This window comes from Lepidochelys kempii, chromosome 2, assembly GCF_965140285.1.
Source record: "Lepidochelys kempii isolate rLepKem1 chromosome 2, rLepKem1.hap1, whole genome shotgun sequence".
NCBI lineage: Eukaryota > Metazoa > Chordata > Testudines > Cheloniidae > Lepidochelys > Lepidochelys kempii.
Genome location: NC_136381.1, coordinates 262,464,892 through 262,481,849, shown reverse-complemented (window position 1 = coordinate 262,481,849; position 16,958 = coordinate 262,464,892). Strand labels below are relative to the sequence as shown.

General features: G+C 47.9%; 1 protein-coding gene across 1 annotated transcript in view; it reads left to right on the top strand.

Moving 5' to 3' along the window:
• OBSCN (obscurin, cytoskeletal calmodulin and titin-interacting RhoGEF) overlaps window positions 1-12,740 on the top strand; it is a 291,841-nt gene extending 279,101 nt beyond the window's left edge. The window contains exons 100-105 of the mRNA XM_078851342.1: window positions 1,921-2,038; window positions 3,321-3,560; window positions 4,373-4,596; window positions 5,362-5,437; window positions 8,188-8,337; window positions 8,495-12,740. Of these exons, the coding sequence (XP_078707468.1) occupies window positions 1,921-2,038; window positions 3,321-3,560; window positions 4,373-4,596; window positions 5,362-5,437; window positions 8,188-8,337; window positions 8,495-8,672 (986 nt within the window). The 3' untranslated portion in view covers window positions 8,673-12,740. The remainder of the gene's footprint in view (window positions 1-1,920; window positions 2,039-3,320; window positions 3,561-4,372; window positions 4,597-5,361; window positions 5,438-8,187; window positions 8,338-8,494) is intronic.
• The last annotated feature ends 4,218 nt before the right edge of the window (window positions 12,741-16,958 follow it).

Below are 16,958 nucleotides of genomic sequence, written 5' to 3'. Positions count from 1 at the left end.
CTTTTTTCCCTGTGTCAGGATCCTGAACTCAACCAACTCATGGTCACTGCCTCCCAGATTCCCATCCACTTTTGCTTCCCCTACTAATTCTTCCCGGTTTGTGAGCAACAGGTCAAGAAAAGTTCCCCCCCCTAGTTGGCTCCTCTAGCACTTGCGCCAGGAAATTGTCCCCTACGCTTTCCAAAAACTTCCTGGATTGTCTGTGCACCGCTGTATTGCTCTCCCAGCAGATATCAGGAAAATTAAAGTCACCCATGAGAACCAGGGCGTGCAATCAAGTAGCTTCTGCGAGCTGCCGGAAGAAAGCCTCATCCACCTCATCCCCCTGGTCCAGTGGTCTATAGCAGACTCCCACCAGTACATCACTCTTGTTGCTCACACTTCTAAACTTAATCCAGAGACACAGGTTTTTCTGCAGTTTCGTACCAGAGCTCTGAGCAGTCATACTGCTCCCTTACATACAGTGCTACTCACCCACCTTTTCTGCCCTGCCTGTCCTTCCTGAACAGTTTATAACCATCCATGACAGTACTCCAGTCATGTGAGTTATCCCACCAAGTCTCTGTTATTCCAATCACGTCATAATTGCTTGACATCACCAGGACAATTGAAAGGATTCCACTACACCAGAGAAATAGCCTTGCCCATCTCAATGTAATTTACCAACCCTCGCCCTATATGCTTGCCTTAGGCCAGGAATTCTCAACCGTTTTTATACTGTGATCTCACAATCTCTCCTGAGCCATGATCCAAATTTCTTTATGCCAGTACACACAGTGCTTCCAAGGAGGTGCCATCATGTTTCATACGGTGCTCCTATTCCAGAGGAATATGCAGGAAGAACCAATGGCAAGTGACTGCAGAAATTCTGCTTCAGCTGATAAAACGAAACATGGAGTAGAAGCAGGTTACCGGTCCACAGGCAATGTCTTGCCATCTCATTGAGGGCTGTGACCAGGTGGCAGGTTGAGAACCAGTGGCCTAGGCTAATATAGACTAATTGCTTGCCATTTGCAGTGAGACAGAGCAGCAAGTTCTTCCATTAGATCCACTGGTCCTCTAACCTGTCTATGTCATAGGCTAGTCCAGAGGAAACTCGTAATGGGACATGTCTACACTGGGGCCGGAGGTAGAATTTCCAGCTCAGGTAGACCTACCCATGCTAGCTCTGATTGAGCTAGCACGCTAAACATAGAAGTGTAGCTGCAGGCCCATGAGCGGTATGACGAGCTGGCTGCCCTGAGTGCAATCCTGTCAGAGACCTAGGTACATACTTGGGGTGGCTTGTGTCATGGCAGCTACATTGCTGATTTAGTGCGCTGGCTTGTTCAGAGCTAACCTGTGAATGTCCACCCGAGCTGGAAATTATACCTCCAGCTCCAGTGTCAGTAACCCTGTGTTCAATCCTGAAGGTGTTTCTTTGCACTACAACAGGGGTTCTCAAACTTCATTGTTCCGCGACCCCCTTCTGACCATAAAAATTACTACACTACCCCAGGAGTGGGGACCAAAGCCTGAGCCCACCCCAGCCCCACTGACCCGGGCGGTGGAGGGGGGACAAAACTGAAGTCCAAGAGCTTCAGTCCCAAGTGGGGGGCCTGTAACCTGAGTCCCAACATGCAGGGCTGAAACCCTCAGGCTTCGTCCTTGGGTGGTGGGGCTCAGGGCTTCAGTTTCAGCCCTGGGCTCCAGCAAGCCCAACCTAGACCCAACCCACAGTTTGAGAACCGTTGCACTAGAATGTGATTTGGTGCCTCTATTGTGAGACATTTCACAAATGTGCCTGCTGACGTCTGAAATACGGTAGCTGCCTGTCTTCATCTCTATTGACAAGAAGATACCCAGGGATGACAAAGCAAGGATTTGAACTGAACTTAGTGTTGTTTTCTCTTATACATCCATGTCTCTCTTTCCCTCTAGCGTTTCAATCTGCAAAGCAGACGTTCCCAGCTGCTACAGAGGGTGAGAGTGAAATAATGGCACCAGCAGAGCCTTTTCCAACCCAGCAAAGCTACGCCTTCCAGACAGAGATCAAAAGGTATAAAGGCCAGAAACCCCCAGTTAAAACACTCAAATGTTCAGGGGAAAATGCTTCAGTTTGGACCCTAAAACTCAGAAATGTCACTTTTATAAACCTACCGGCCACCCACCTGTTACCTGCCCATTTACCACTTTGTTTTAATGAAAACATCTCCAGTAGCACAGGATACTGGGCATTGCTTGGTTGCCCTCCTCTTGTCTGACTTGATATTGCCATCATTAAATGAATCCTGAGCCAGACCCTGCTCAAATGGACATGTGTAGGTCTCTCACTAACTCCATACACGTACTCACCAACCAGGGCAGATCCCACTCCTTCCAGGTAGATAAAGCTTGCCATTGAGCGCCTGGGGTTCATAGCAATTCAAATCCAATAGCCAGACATCAACTGTAACAGATCCATAGGCCCCCAGAATTTCGTTGTCCTTACTGTATCCCACACTGTGGCAGAGGAGAGGGGCTTTCCAAGAGGTGGGACGGAGGAGAAGATGGGGCCACTCAGGACTCACTCCGGGCAAGAGTCTCCATCACCTTGTAGAGGCCCCCCTCCAACACTTAGGAACTAGCCCATCCCCAAGGAATTTCACATCTGGGAATTAGCCAGTGTCCTAAAAGGTAAAAGACACTGAATCAGAATGTGGGGTCTAAACACTGGATTCTTGCTAAGAAGCCCAATAATGTACAGCCCAGCTATCCTCTGGGCTGGTAAAGGATTCTCTCTTAGGCTACCTTTACGCTTGTGAGCTCGAGGACGAGTCCCAGTTCACTGAGACGGATTGGTGCTAGCTGTCATCGAGCTGACACGCTAGAATAGTAGGGCAGCCATGAGCAGCAGCATGGGCCAGCCATGCTGAGTACGTCCCCATGGAGTTCAGGCAGGTTTGTACTCGGCACGGCTAGCCCATGCTGACACTGCTTGTGATACTCCGAAGACACTACTATTTTTAGCATGCTAGCTCCTTCACACCCCCAGCTCCAAACATAACATGTAAACATACCCATCATTACACCTATGCATGGCGGATATTATTCACAGGCACTAGAGGTCAGGCTTTTGCTGCTGCCATTAAAAGTAGCCATACACTTTCACTTTAAGGAAGTGCAGACTTACGGTCTCTCATGCCAGCCCAGCATGATCATAGTTTTCACTCCAGGGTCTGGATGCAAAACAAGCAGTAGGATGCTGTTGATCCTAAGGTAGGGCAGAACCTGGCTCAGGCTACCTTGTTCCAAGAGCAGCAGGAGAAGTTTAACTTGCCCCTGTGCTTTTGTTGCTCCAGGGGGCGTTTCAGCATCGTCAAACAGTGCAGGGAAAAATTAAGCGGAAATGCGCAGGCAGCCAAAATTATCCCCTACCGGCAAGAAGACAAGCAGGCTGTGCTCCAGGAATATCAAGTCCTGAGGAAGCTTCATCACACAAATATAGTCCAGCTGCAAGGAGCCTACGTGAGCCCACGGCACCTAGTGCTGATCCTGGAATTGTGCGTGGGGCCAGAGCTACTCCATTGTTTGGCTGAAAGGTACACATCCCACTGTACCTGCTTTCTTTGAGGCTGGTGTAGCTAGTGAAGCATCTGTATTGTGGATTTTTGCCCACCTCTTCATTCTGGAGCATCTTCTTCCACCAGGTTTTCCCCCAGTCTAATCTCGTACTACACTTGTGATACATCTCCTTTACTCCCCTGAGACTTGTTTGGATCTTCGGCTTCCGTGGATCAGCCACAAAACCAGTACCTATGGAGCACCACCAGAGATGAAGGGCATCAATTATTTGAATGCGTCTGTTCGCTGCCTTGATTCCCACAGTCTCTCGTTAAATCCCAGCTCTCGAGTGGCCATAAAGAGGCTGCTCGTTCTGGCCGAGTGTAAATCCTACCTTTAAGGTGTAAATGTACAATAGATGGCATGGTGATTGTGTGTGGTTCAGGCAGCCTTTCCACCTATTCCCATTTCTCCTTCAGCCTCCCCCTAATGGCTGAAAACTGATCAGATGACATCTAATGAGTAAGAAGGGAAGGCTAAGCCCATGATCTAACCACAGGAGCTGCATTCTGGTCCCACTCTGCCACTGACGCCCTCTGCAGCCCAGTCACTTAATTTCTCAGCCTCAGGTGTCCATCTGTAATACAGGCATAACAATATTTACTTACCTTCCCCCAGTGGAGCTTCATGAGGGTTAATTATTAATGACTGTGAAGTATCTGAAGCTGATGAAAAGTGCTGATCCTATTAGGACTTAATGGGAATTTTCCTATTGACTTCAGTGGAACAGGAACAGGCCATTAAAATACACAGGAAGGACAGTTATGATTTTTACTGTTTCCTTTATCAGGACATCCTATTCAGAGGTGGAGGTCAGAGACTATCTATGGCAGATCCTCAGTGCAGTTGAGTTCCTCCACGCACACCACATCCTGCACTTGGATCTGAGGTCTGAAAACATGATAATTACAGAACCCAACCTGCTTAAACTCCTGGACTTTGGCAACGCGCAGTTCTACATGCCAGACAGAGTCATTACCATGGATAGGTGCATTGACTACGTAGAAACCATGGGTGAGTACGGTATGTCAGTGCTACGTCAGCATGGCCTCGGGCCCCTGCTAGATGGAAGGTCAAACTGGGACAATGGTGGGAGCGACACTTCATAGATGTGTTTGTAGATGCTCCCATTCATTGCCTGGCAGATGCTCCCGTTGGTTGCCAGCTAACAGGAAATTGAGGTCGGCCTCAATTCTCTTAAATTATTCCCACTTGTGCTATAATGGAGGTTATAGAACTGGATGTTTCTGCAGTGTCCAGAATTCACCGTGAATTTCCTGGTCTGGATGATGCTGGAATTCAGAAGGTTTTGAGTCTGCCTGTGTGCTAGCCCTGGCCTGCGGTTGGCTGGTGCAGTGGCTAGAACTGAGTGGAAACAGCAGCCTTCCCAGCTTGCTCGTTCCATTGACTCAGTGACTGTAACTCATAAATATCACATTGGTTGATTTAAAATGTGAGACAACCCTTGTGAAGCACAATGTCTCATCATGCAGTCACTGCATGGGCAAAAGCAATGAACACAGCACTAGATTTGCAATATATACCTAGTAAAGACAAAGCTTTTTGAAGATGTGTTTGTAGGTCTCCATTTGTTTGGCTTCTTAAATGACTCAGGATATTCATGGGGTGTCATGCATCAACCTGTCCTCTGTAACAGACCTTCTCTTCCTCGACTCTTGGGAGCATAGCAAAGATTAAAACTATCACACTGAGCTTTTCTGCTAGAATAAATGTTCCATCTTGTAAGGAAACTCAACTCATACTGCTGTGCCTTTGTAGCTCCAGAACTGCTGTCAGAGCAAGGAGCCCTCCCGCAGACTGACATCTGGGCTGTCGGCATCACCGCTTTCATCATGTAAGTTGTTGCCTTGCAAAGAACTAGAGGTACAAGTGAATAATCACAATGACGACACAATTGGCATCACAGAAAAGTGGTGGGATCATTCACACGACTGGAATATCGGTATAGAAGGATACAGCTTGTTCAGGAAGGACAGACAGGAAAAAAGGGAGGAGGAGTTGCCTTGTATATCAAAGATGTGTATGTTTGCACTGAGGTTGAGATAGAAGAGGGAGGCAGACCTGTTGAAAGACTCTGGATAAGGATAAAAGGGGTAAAAACAAAGGGTGATGTTATGGTCGGGGTCTACTACAGACCAACTAACCAGGGAAGAAGAGCTGGATGAGGCTTTTTTTAAACAACTAACAAAATCGTCCAAAGCGCAGGACTCGGTGGTGATGGGAGACTTCAGCTACTCAGACATCTGTTGGGAAAATAACACAGCAGGGCACAGATTATCCAGCAAATTCTTGGAATGCATTGGAGACAACTGTTTATTGCAGAAGGTGAAAAAAGCTACTAGGGGAGAGGCTGTCCTAGATTTGATTCTGACGAACAAGGAGGAACTGGATGAGAATTTGAAAGTGGAAGGCAGCTTGGGTGAAAGTGATCATGACATGACAGAGCTCATGATTCTAAGGAATGATAGGAAGGAAAACAGCAGACTAAAGATAATGGATTTCAAGAAGGTAAACTTTAGCAAACTCAGAGAATTGGTAGTTAAGATCCTGTGGGAAGCAAATAAAAGGGGAAAGAGTTCAGGAGAGCTAGCAGTTTTTTAAAGAGACATTAAGGGGACAAGAACAAACTACCCCAAAGTGTAGGAGAGATAGGGATTATGGTAAAACACCACAGTGGCTTAATCAGGAGATCTTGGAAGTTTTTAAAAACAAGTTGGACAAACATCCATCAGGGATGGTCTAGGTTTTCTTGGCCCTGCCTCAGTGCTGGGTGCTGGACTCGATGACTTCTCAAGGTCCCTTCCAGCCCTACATTTCTGTGATTCTATGGGTATGTGTATACTACGAAATTAGGTCGAATTTATAGAAGTTGTTTTTTTAGAAATCGTTTTTATATATTCGAGTGTGTGTGTCCGCACAGAAAATGCTCTAAGTGCATTAACTCGGCAGAGTGCTTCCACCGTACCGAGGCAAGCGTCGACTTCCGGAGTGTTGCACTGTGGGTAGCTATCCCACAATTCCCAGTGGGTCTCCGGAAATGAGATTCAAAAGTTCGTGGTTCTTTTCCTGTCTACCTGGCCAGTGCATCTGAGTTGAGAGTGCTGTCCAGAGCGGTCACAATGGAGCACTCTGGGATAGCTCCCGGAGGCCAATACCGTCGAATTGTGTCCACAGTACCCCAAATTCGACCCAGCAAGGCCGATTTAAGTGCTAATCCACTTGTCAGGGTTGGAGTAAGGAAATCGATTTTAAGAGCCCTTTAAGTCAAAAAAGGGCTTCATCGTGTGGACAGGTGCAGGTTTACATCGATTTAACGCTGCTAAATTCGACCTAAAGTCCTAGTGTAGACCAGGGCTATGTATTAGCAGGAGTGTTGTAAGCAAGACATGAGAAGTAATTCTTCTCCTTTACTCAGCACTGATAAGGCATAATCTGAAGTATTCTGTCCAATTCTTCAGGAAGGATGTGGACAAATTGGAGAAAGTTCAGAGGAGAGCAACAAAAATGATTAATGGTCTAGAAAAGATTGAAAAAAATGGGTTTGTTTAGTCTGTAGAAGAGAAGACTGAGTGAAGACATAACAGTCTTCAAGTACTTAAAAGATTGCTATAAAAAGAAGGGTGATAAATTGTTCCCCTGAACCACAGAGGATAGGACAAGAAGTAATGGGTTAAATTGCAGCAAGGGAGATTTAGGTTGCACATTAGTGTAACCTTGCCACACCTCACCACCAGATGTCAGGGTGGAGCTCATCCTGACACTGCTTACATCAGGAAAAAACTTGCTAACTGTCAGAGTGGTTAAGCACCAGAACAAATTACCCAGGGACATTGTGGAATTTCCATTATTGGAGGTTTTGAAGAACAGGTTAGACAAACACCTCTCAGGGATGGTCTAGATAATACTTGGTCATGCCTCAGTTCAGGGGCTGAACTAGATGACCTATGGAGGTCCCTTCCAGTCCTGCATTTCTGTAATTGTGGATTGCATCAGTGGAAGGCAGCTTTAAATCCACTAGAGTTTCAAAGGAGATCCACCAGCAGAGATGCACTAAGGGCCTACTGCATCAGCTCAGAATAGCCAGAGTACAGTGGCATTCCAGCCACGTCCCTCCTCCCTGGCCACACACCCAGAACCGAGGGTTGTGAAATAGAGTGGTTTAAAGCTGTCTATGCTGGCTCCACACTGTCTGAGGTGAAAGGAGTACTCCCCGATGGGCTGCCTTTATAGGCTCTTTGCACAGCAGGATTGGTGTCAAGGGGCCATGTTGCAACACAGAATCAACCCACACCCACCTTTCGTGCATGGCTCGGCTCTCCAATAAAACTCAGCCAGCACGAGCACATTAAAACTACAGGAAGTAAAAAGGCAAACAAAGCATTCTAATGAACCCTTCCTCCAATAAATCATCTCGTCTTCCATTTCCTCTTCCCATACAATGCTTCACAGCACAGGTGGGGTCTGCTTCCTCGCACTGGCCCAGCACTTCCCAGGAGTGCTCAGCAAGGAACTGGGAACAGTCAGTTGCATTTACAAAGAGGCCTTTCCCCTCGCGTGTCGATTTACCCTCCTTTTTTGTGTTAGGCTGAGTGCCGACTACCCCCTCAGTTCTGATGTAGCCTGTGACTTTCTGAGAATCACCAAGAAAGGGAAGGTGAAACTTACCAGATGCTACGCGGGTCTGTCCGGGGGGGCCGTGACATTTCTTCAAAGCACGCTGTGCGCAAATCCCTGGTAAGAGGATGTTTGCTTTCCAGCCTGCAAACCTGTGCAGGGCCCAGTTACTGCTCTCTTCTCTCTCTCTCTCTAGCCAGCTACCTAACTTCCTCTCACTGCGTGTCTCCCTCTGATCCAGACTCTTGTTGACGCTCTAGCTCTCTTCCTATCCTAGGGGGAGGCCATCGGTAGAGGAATGCCTTCAGGCTCCATGGCTCCAGGAGACGGGATTGGATGGCAGACAGCAAGTGGTAGTCACTTTCTCCACCGCCAAGCTGAGGAGTTTCCTAGCAGAACGGGAGAAGAAAAGGAGCCTCTTGTGTTCAAAGTATGGGCTGATGATCGCTCAGTGAACTGGGTGGTAGCCCAGTGAAGAATAGATTCCCCTCCCCTGCCCCACCCCACCCCGACAAATACTTGCACTGGGGGTTTGGAACCTAAGTGTCGTATCTGGTTACAGACCTGCTGCAGTAAACCAGTGACCCTGACGCCTTAGAGAGAGATTTGAGTGAGCAGGTCCCATTAGACATGAGTGAATGGGAGCTGGATCTCTGGGTTGCTTTGAAAATCCTTCCCTTAGAGTTCCAAGACTGCACATAATGCCGCTCAGTGACCTCCCCACAAGGTCCAGCAGCAGCACAGAAATACCAGACCCCCAGCCACATCATGAGCCTTTCGGACATTACTAAACAGACCCCCTGCGATAACAGCAGCTTCAGCTTCTGATCACCTGTGCTCATGTGATATGCAGGTCTAGTTTGTCTCTCAAAACCATAAGGAGTAAGTAAAAGATTTCCCTTGGAATGCAGCACTGAGCTGGGGCAGAGGAGGCTATTGAATGATAGTGCCCCAGGATGGAATCAGACTATATACATCTTCACTGTTTAAAAAAAAATCCATTGTGTGGCTATCAGATGAAATGTGTAGTGTGTGTGTGTGTTTGTGTGTGTGTCTTCTAGGCAGAGTTGTAGGTAACTGGAGCTATAAATAACATTTGTTCAATAGGGCATCTGATGTGTCTGTCACATAGTAGCAGGGGCTAGAGTTGACATACACAATCAGCATGCAACAGTGACTGGACCCAGTGTGTAACGTACCAGGGCCGTGTTCACGTACAGCCACCATAGTCATCCGTGAGGACTGAACCCAAGACAAAACACAGGCCTCTGCCACGCACACTGAAAAAGAATTCTTTCCTCTGGAAGTAGCGGGCTGCTAAGCCTGCCACTAGAGGGAGGCACGAACACACTCAATACAGGAGTGTTACATGCACAATCTGCACATTACCGCAGACAAGACTGTAACCGGGAGTCTCATGGTGCCTAGACAGTAACTGTCCCAGGTAAGCCTCCCTCTGACCAGGCCAGAATGAGCCATGCTACGTTTGTTTCCAATGGAAGTCAGTCTTGCGTGTACCTTGTACGACAGGAGATACATGGTTTTGCCTGTTCAAGAACAGCCATTTGTGGCCATCTTCCTGCTCGTGCAAGAGAAAAGGCACTGATATAGTCTTGATTTTTCAGTGGAAGACCAAATTAGCCCTTTGTATGCTACTCCTATGGATGGCCCAGATCATGCCGTCTCAGACACAAGCCAATTTCTTCTGCTATGCACTAACAGAGTGGCAGAATGTATAGCATGCATCATTGGGGGGTCTACACATGCCCCTGTGCATTGTGATATATGCAGCACGGACTAAAATCCTCAAAGGATTGATCCTTACCGTGATTATAACCACAGTGAATATGAGCTTTGGGACAGGTATTTAAAGTCTCCAGTCTTTATGATCGGAGGGAAAATATATCAGACACCTAGTAGCTTAAAGCAATCCCAACTTGCTTTATCTGAATCTGTTGTCTTAAAAATGTAAAACACTCTGTTAGGAGTTTTATGCCGATTTTGCAGGTCACTGCCATGATATATTGATACGGCTTCTGTAGGGTAGGTGGCCCCTGCAGGTAGAGACTTGGCACAATTAGGATTTTAGAGCGAGGCATTCTCTCTCAAATGAGCACTCTCAGAAAGAAAACTTTTGTCCACATCTGGGAGAGACTGTTCTGAAACTGCAAAGGGCCATACTCTGGGCCTTGAGTGAGTGGTTCATTGCAGTGAACTCTACTTTGCCTGGCTTGCTGTCGAAAGTGACCTCTGCATGCTACCTTTGTTGGCTGCACTGATCTGTGTCCGTGGGTACAGAGGAAATGCCCACTCATGGGGTGGCTTTCATAGGAACAGCTCTTCCCCGGGACAAACACCAGTTCCACAGATGCTCGGGGGAGATGTGACAACCGCAGGAATCTGCAGTGATGAAGTTAGGGTCATTTTTCCTTAATGCCAACCATAGCCTTTTAAATCAACCACACACAACACACGCCTTTTCACTGAAGCAATCAAAGTAGCACAATGTTTTCCATTATGCTTCTTCTACACAGCAAAGATCACTTATGCTAGACCGTTTGTCAGCAGTGCTTGCCTGCTGCTGGCGATGCCAGGTACATCCGGGTGTGATGCACCTGTCGTGCCACTGAATGTACGAGACACATCCAGGCAGAATGTACCTGTTAAGCTGCTGAGAATTCTGGAAATATCTAGGTGGAGCACAGCTGTTGAATGTGCTTGGTATATCTAGGTAGAACACACCTGCTGTGCTGCTGAATGTATCAGATGTATCTAGTTAGAATGTGCCCGTTATGCTGCTGAATGTGCTGGGTGTATCTAGGTGGAACACCCCACCCCCCACCATGCTGTTGAATGTTCTGGGTGTATCTAGATGGAACACCCCTCATACTGTTGAATGTTCTAGGTAGAACACCCCTCGTGCTGCTGAATGTTCTATGTGCATCTAGGTGGAACACCCCCATGCTGCTGAATGTTCTAGGTGTATCTAGGCGGAACACCCCCATGCTGCTGAATGTTCTAGGTGTATCTAGGTGGAACACCCCCGTGCTGCTGGATGTTCTAGGTGAATCTAGGTGGAACACCCTCATGCTGCTGAATGTTCTAGGTGTATCTAGGCGGAACACCCCATGCTGCTGAATGTTCTAGGTGTATCTAGGCGGAACACCCCCATGCTGCTGAATGTTCTAGGTGTATCTAGGCAGAACACCCCCGTGCTGCTGGATGTTCTAGGTGTATCTAGGTGGAACACCCCCATGCTGCTGAATGTTCTAGGTGTATCTAGGTGGAACTCACCACTGTACTGCCGAGTCCATGCTAACTCTTCCATTATGAAAGATGTTAATAGAAAATCATCAGCTCAATAGGTACACTGTAATACCACTATCACATGGGTTAACCCCTGCTTTAACTTAGGCTTCTGTTGGTACTAGCTGTACAGCAGTCAAAGGCACATGTCACAACAATGACCTTGACCTCATTAAGTACAGAATTTGCATGTCTAAAGGCATTCTGCCACTTGGGCGCCTGGGCTGTTGATTTGTAGCTCTTCTGATATATTTGGGAGATGTGGGAACAGAGTTACTGGAAAATGTATTTCAGTCTGATTTTTAAATAGAGGCCACAACATCCTGGAGTTTAGTGTCTTCCATTGTGTCTAAAAACTGTCAAGGATTGTTTTCATTTACATTTGATGGTCTTAGCATTGTATTTCTTTTGTGAATATAATCTCTGCGTTTATGTGAAATGACTCATGTGTCTATTGGTTCTGGTGTGGTCGGTTTATTTCACCAAATACCATTTGGTGACTTTCATTACAAACGGTGTTTTGCTCATAGTTCTGTATCCAGAAGCATTAATGGAGATGGGAGCAGGAAATCAGTTCCTCATGTGCTACCGTTTCATAAGATCGTGAAAGAGTGAGCGTGTTTAAATGGTGACAGCCTTTCCAGTCATATTTAATGCACATTGGTAAGATCCTAAAATGCACAGCAGTAAGGTTCCTTATGATGCTTGTACAGCAAGCAGCACAGGAAATGCGGCTGAAACTAGAGGACGTTTAACTAGACTGGGGAGAGCAGACACAGATTCAACAGACTATGAAGCTCTGAATTTCAAAGTTACATTGTCGCCATAGTCCAGTGTAGGAGAGGGTGCTTAGGTCTTAGGGCCCAATTCTGAGCTGAGTTCCGCTGAAGCTAGAGGAGTTACTTTGGATTGATACTGGTGTTACTTAGATCAGAATCTGGCCCATAGATTTTCAGGATGCTGTCTTCCCTCCAACTTAATATCATAGCAATCAGATGTGCTTTAGATTGGCACAGTCTCGTGCTTTGGTTTGATTTTTAAGGTGGAGAGGGGTCAGTTTGTGAAGGGAAAACCCATTTAAGAGTAAGATTCTTAATGTAGGTTAACATATATCAAGACCTGGGCTCATATCCCTTTTCTCTTTCTTATGCAATTCAAATTAACTGAGTTTGCTTCCCTAATTTGCATGCATTTTGAACATGTCAGAAGTCTGTGCACTCAATACTGTTTTGTTAAATAAACTATGTTGACAAAGAAGTTAGACCATAGTTTTTGCTGTTATTCTTTTCCTATAATTATAGTACTGTAGCATTCAGGTGTGTCAATCAGACTCAGGGCCCTTGTGTTCTAGGCACAGCACAAACACATCCTAGCTGGATGCATACTTAGTTCTTTACTTAGGACGATTCCTGCCTCCAAATCATTTTGGTTGCGCCTCTTCATATTCTTTCTGTTGGATCAACATCATTCACATACCGCGGTGCCCAGACTGAATACACCGTACTGGTCTCTCCACTGCCAGAGAGAGAAGTACTACCAAGTCCCCATTGCGTGATGCAATGCCTCTGGACACCAGCCCCGAACCCCATTGTTTTGTTTCGTTTTCAAGTCACAGCATATGCTTGAAATAAGGACTCATGCTCCTTTCTGGCTCCTTTTCCTGAGCCTGCAGTGAAGCCATAGACCTGAGGGCAATCTCGTGGCTAAAACTATGTGCCATGGGAAACAATCCTCCAGGGCAGGGATGTGGGGGAATATCCACCAGAGGATACAGGCTCCTGCAGGGAGCAGGGACAGAGGGAGGAGGGGAAGCCAAGGAACACAGGGGATCGTGGGAGACAATAGAGGGAAGGAAGCAAGTGGGGCGCAGCCAGCCTGAAGACTCGGTCAATTTCCCTTCTGTTGCGGCAGAGCGGGCCCGGCTGGGCTGCACAGGAGCCGCAGCCATGGGAAAGCCCAGCCCTCCTCCACCTCTGAGACCTCGGCCCCCATCCTGCTGCTGCACCCCATGGGGCCAGGGGGCTCCCAGCGCCCCCCCGCCTCACCTGGACAGGCAGCACCGCTCGTGGGCAGAGGGAACCAGCACCTGCCCTAGCAAATCCCCATCCTCCGGGGATGGGCATCGGGGCAGGGAGGCACCAGCTGGGGGTCCCCGGGAGCACCAGAGCGGCTGTTGGACCTGCGGGAGAGTCTCTGCCAAGCCCTCCTCAGGTCCAGGGCACTCCAGGCTCAGCTCTTGGGCTGGGCAGCCCACACACGCTCGAGTCCAGCGGCTCATTGCTCGCTTCCCCCCCGTGCAACCTCTTGGTTCACTTCAGTTCCTGCTCCAGAATTCCCCCTGCCCTGCCCTGCCCCACTCCAGGGAAGGGCCCTGCAGCAAGTGGTGCTGGGAGAAGCCCTGCCAATGCACCTCCAAAGCCAGGGGCTGGCCCACGGTCCTTGCCCAATCGCTGGTGCAGCATCTTCCCTCCCAATGCATCAGAGATCACTCCACTGGGTTACTGCAGGAAGTAGATCATTAATCTAGTCCAGCTCTGGTTAAAGGTCGTACCAGTCAGCCAGGTGATTGACGCATCAAATCCAATGTTTATTCCATGTTGTTGCAGCCCCGTTGGGCCCCAGATATTAGAGCGACAAGGTGGGTGAGGCAATATCTCTTATTGGCCCCACTTCTGTTGATGAGAGAGAGAGAGAGAGAGAAAGTTTTCCGCACAGCGCTCTTCTCACCCAGATCTGAAGACAAGCTCTGTGTAAACGGGACAGCATGTGTCTGTCACCGACGGCAGTTGGAGCAATAAATGATCTTACCTTCCCCACCTTGTCTCGCTAATATTTATTCCACCCAGGAATTGGTTTCCAGCACATTCAAACGTGAAGGCAACTGGGAAATACATCAGCAGGCAAAACCCCAATCAGGAATCCAGCTAACCAATCATATCGAATGACTCACATTCGTGACCTGTGGCTGTTCCTTTCGCAAAGAGCTGGGGGAAAGGGGGAATCCTATTTTATTTGTTTCAGACTTGACAGCTGGGTGCAGAACACAGAAGCAACATATCAGGAAATGTCCATGCAAAGATAATGCATTCAGTGGGCCCCATTCCAATCCCGCCGCCCCTTCCACGATGCCCACAAACTCTGTCCCAGAGCCTAAGCGCTGTGATTTAAAGGGATGTGAGATTGCTTTTGAAATGCAAAAAAAGGAATCTTTCTAAGTGATCTCTACCCCTGGGTCTAGAGTGGCACCACTCCAGGATTTCCCAGGAGCAACGCTTTGTTGCGGCAGCTGTTCTGGGAAATGAGTCCAGGTGCTCAGTAGATGCTGCAGCAGGGCTGGCCTTAGGGGAAATGGTGCCCTGGGCAAACGTATATTTTGGCCCCCCTGGCTCCCATGATAGTGAAAGGTAATGTGGGCGTAGCAGCCCTATTTCCCCTGGCCCCCGTGGGCATGGTACGCCCCATTGCCTCTGGCCCCTGTGGGAGTTGCAGCCCCATTTCCCTGGCTCCTGTGGGCGTGGCACCCCCCCATTGCCTCTGGCCCCCGTGGGCGTGGCACCCCCCCATTGGGCCTGGCCCCCGTGGTTACCTTTTCAGTTTCTCTGAGAACTTGTCAATAACACTGGAATCACCATGCGTTGCTGTATCTGGTAAGTGCAACTCTCCACAGGCTGGGCTCATTCCAGGTTCCAAGGTAGACACAGTTGTTCTGTGTGCCTGATTCGCTGCCTGGACCTAACCTATTTAGGGTTGAGAAGGAATTGTCCCCTAAGTCAGATTGGCAGAGAGACCCTTGGGGTTTGTCACCTTTCTCTGCAGCATGGGGTCACTTGCAGGTTTAAACTAGTGTAAATGGTGGATTCTCTGTAACTTGAAGTCTTTAAATCATGATTTAAGGACTTCAGTAACTCAACCAGAGGTTAGGGGTCTATTACAGACAGGGCCGTCCCTAGAGGGGCGAGGCAGAAGTGACAAATCCATCACTTCTGGGACCGACCGCGCTGGGCAGGGGAGGTGGTGCCTCCCCAAACAGACAGGTGTGGCCCCACCCACACTCCACCCCCCCCTTCTGCCAGGTGTTGTCGGCAGCAAAAAGGGCCAGGTTCAATTTTCCAGGGGATCCTTCTAATGACTTACAAACCACCAGCTCAAGTCCCTTCGGAGACCTGGGAAACTATACACCATCCTGGGTGCCCCAAAGGGCAATATTTCTCCACCCCCAAGCCCAGAGTCCAGGCATTTGAAACCAAGAGGACTTTAATAAAGGGGACACAACAGAATGAACTGGGGGGGGGGAGCTACAATTTACAAACTAACAATATTAGGTAAGACTCAAACATGGTTAGGGTGACCCCCTATGTGATATCAGGCATATGTGATATCAGCCTCTTGTGCCTTCCTTTCCCAACAGGATTAAGAGCATTTTATTGCCCCCAAACTCAAAACGTTATTGTATGTTAACCAAAATAGCCCAAACTGTCACATAACTGAAATGCAAATGAGGTCTAGCCCAATCATCGATTCGAGATTTTTTTGTCGTTGAGACCTTTCAAAAGTAGCCCAATCGACAAAAAATCACTGAGGTTGGCAACGTTGCGCCAGACACATTGCAAAGAAACCGATTCTTGTGAGATTCTCACTCCACTTTTGCAAACACCAGAAGTTAGGCTAAGAATCCAAATATAGGGCACTCAATTGAACTTTGAAATTTGGGGGAGCGGGGTGTATTCATCGATCACTGTCATAGAATCATAGAAATGTCGGACTGGAAGGGGCCTCAATAGGACATCTAGTTCATCCTCCACACTGAGGGACCATCCCTGACAGGTGTTTGTCTAACTCAGTGGTTCTCAACCTATTTACCATTGTGGGCCGCATCCAATACTACCTGAATGGCCCTGAGGATGTCACATGGGCTGCAGCTCTGTGCTGACTGGGCCACAAGCGGCCAATGGGTTGCAAGTTGAGAACCACTAGTCTAACCTCTTCTTAAAAACCATGAGTGATGGAGATTCCACAGTAGCCCTAGGTAATTTGTCCCAGGGCTTAACTACCCTGACAGCAATGGGTTTTTTCCTAATGTCCAACCTAAATCTCCCAGCATGATGTTCTTTTTTTTTTTACATTGCCCATTATCCTATTGAGTCAGACCCCACCTCATGGTGGTGTTAAAAAGAACCTTGTTACAGTAGTGGGTTAAGTCCAAGGGGTAAACGCTTTCTCCCATTCCCACTTGGCAATAGTGAGGCTCTGTTAATTGTTTCAGGAGCAGTTCAGCTCAGAAAACAGAACCTGCTTCTTCTCTGTGTAATTCTATAGTGTTGTTGGGTATAAGGGGAAAAAGTAACAAGGAGCTCTCACAACTGACACAGATAACAACATGGGAAAAGATACAGGTACGATCTCTACAAAAAGAACAGGAGGACTTGTAGCACCTT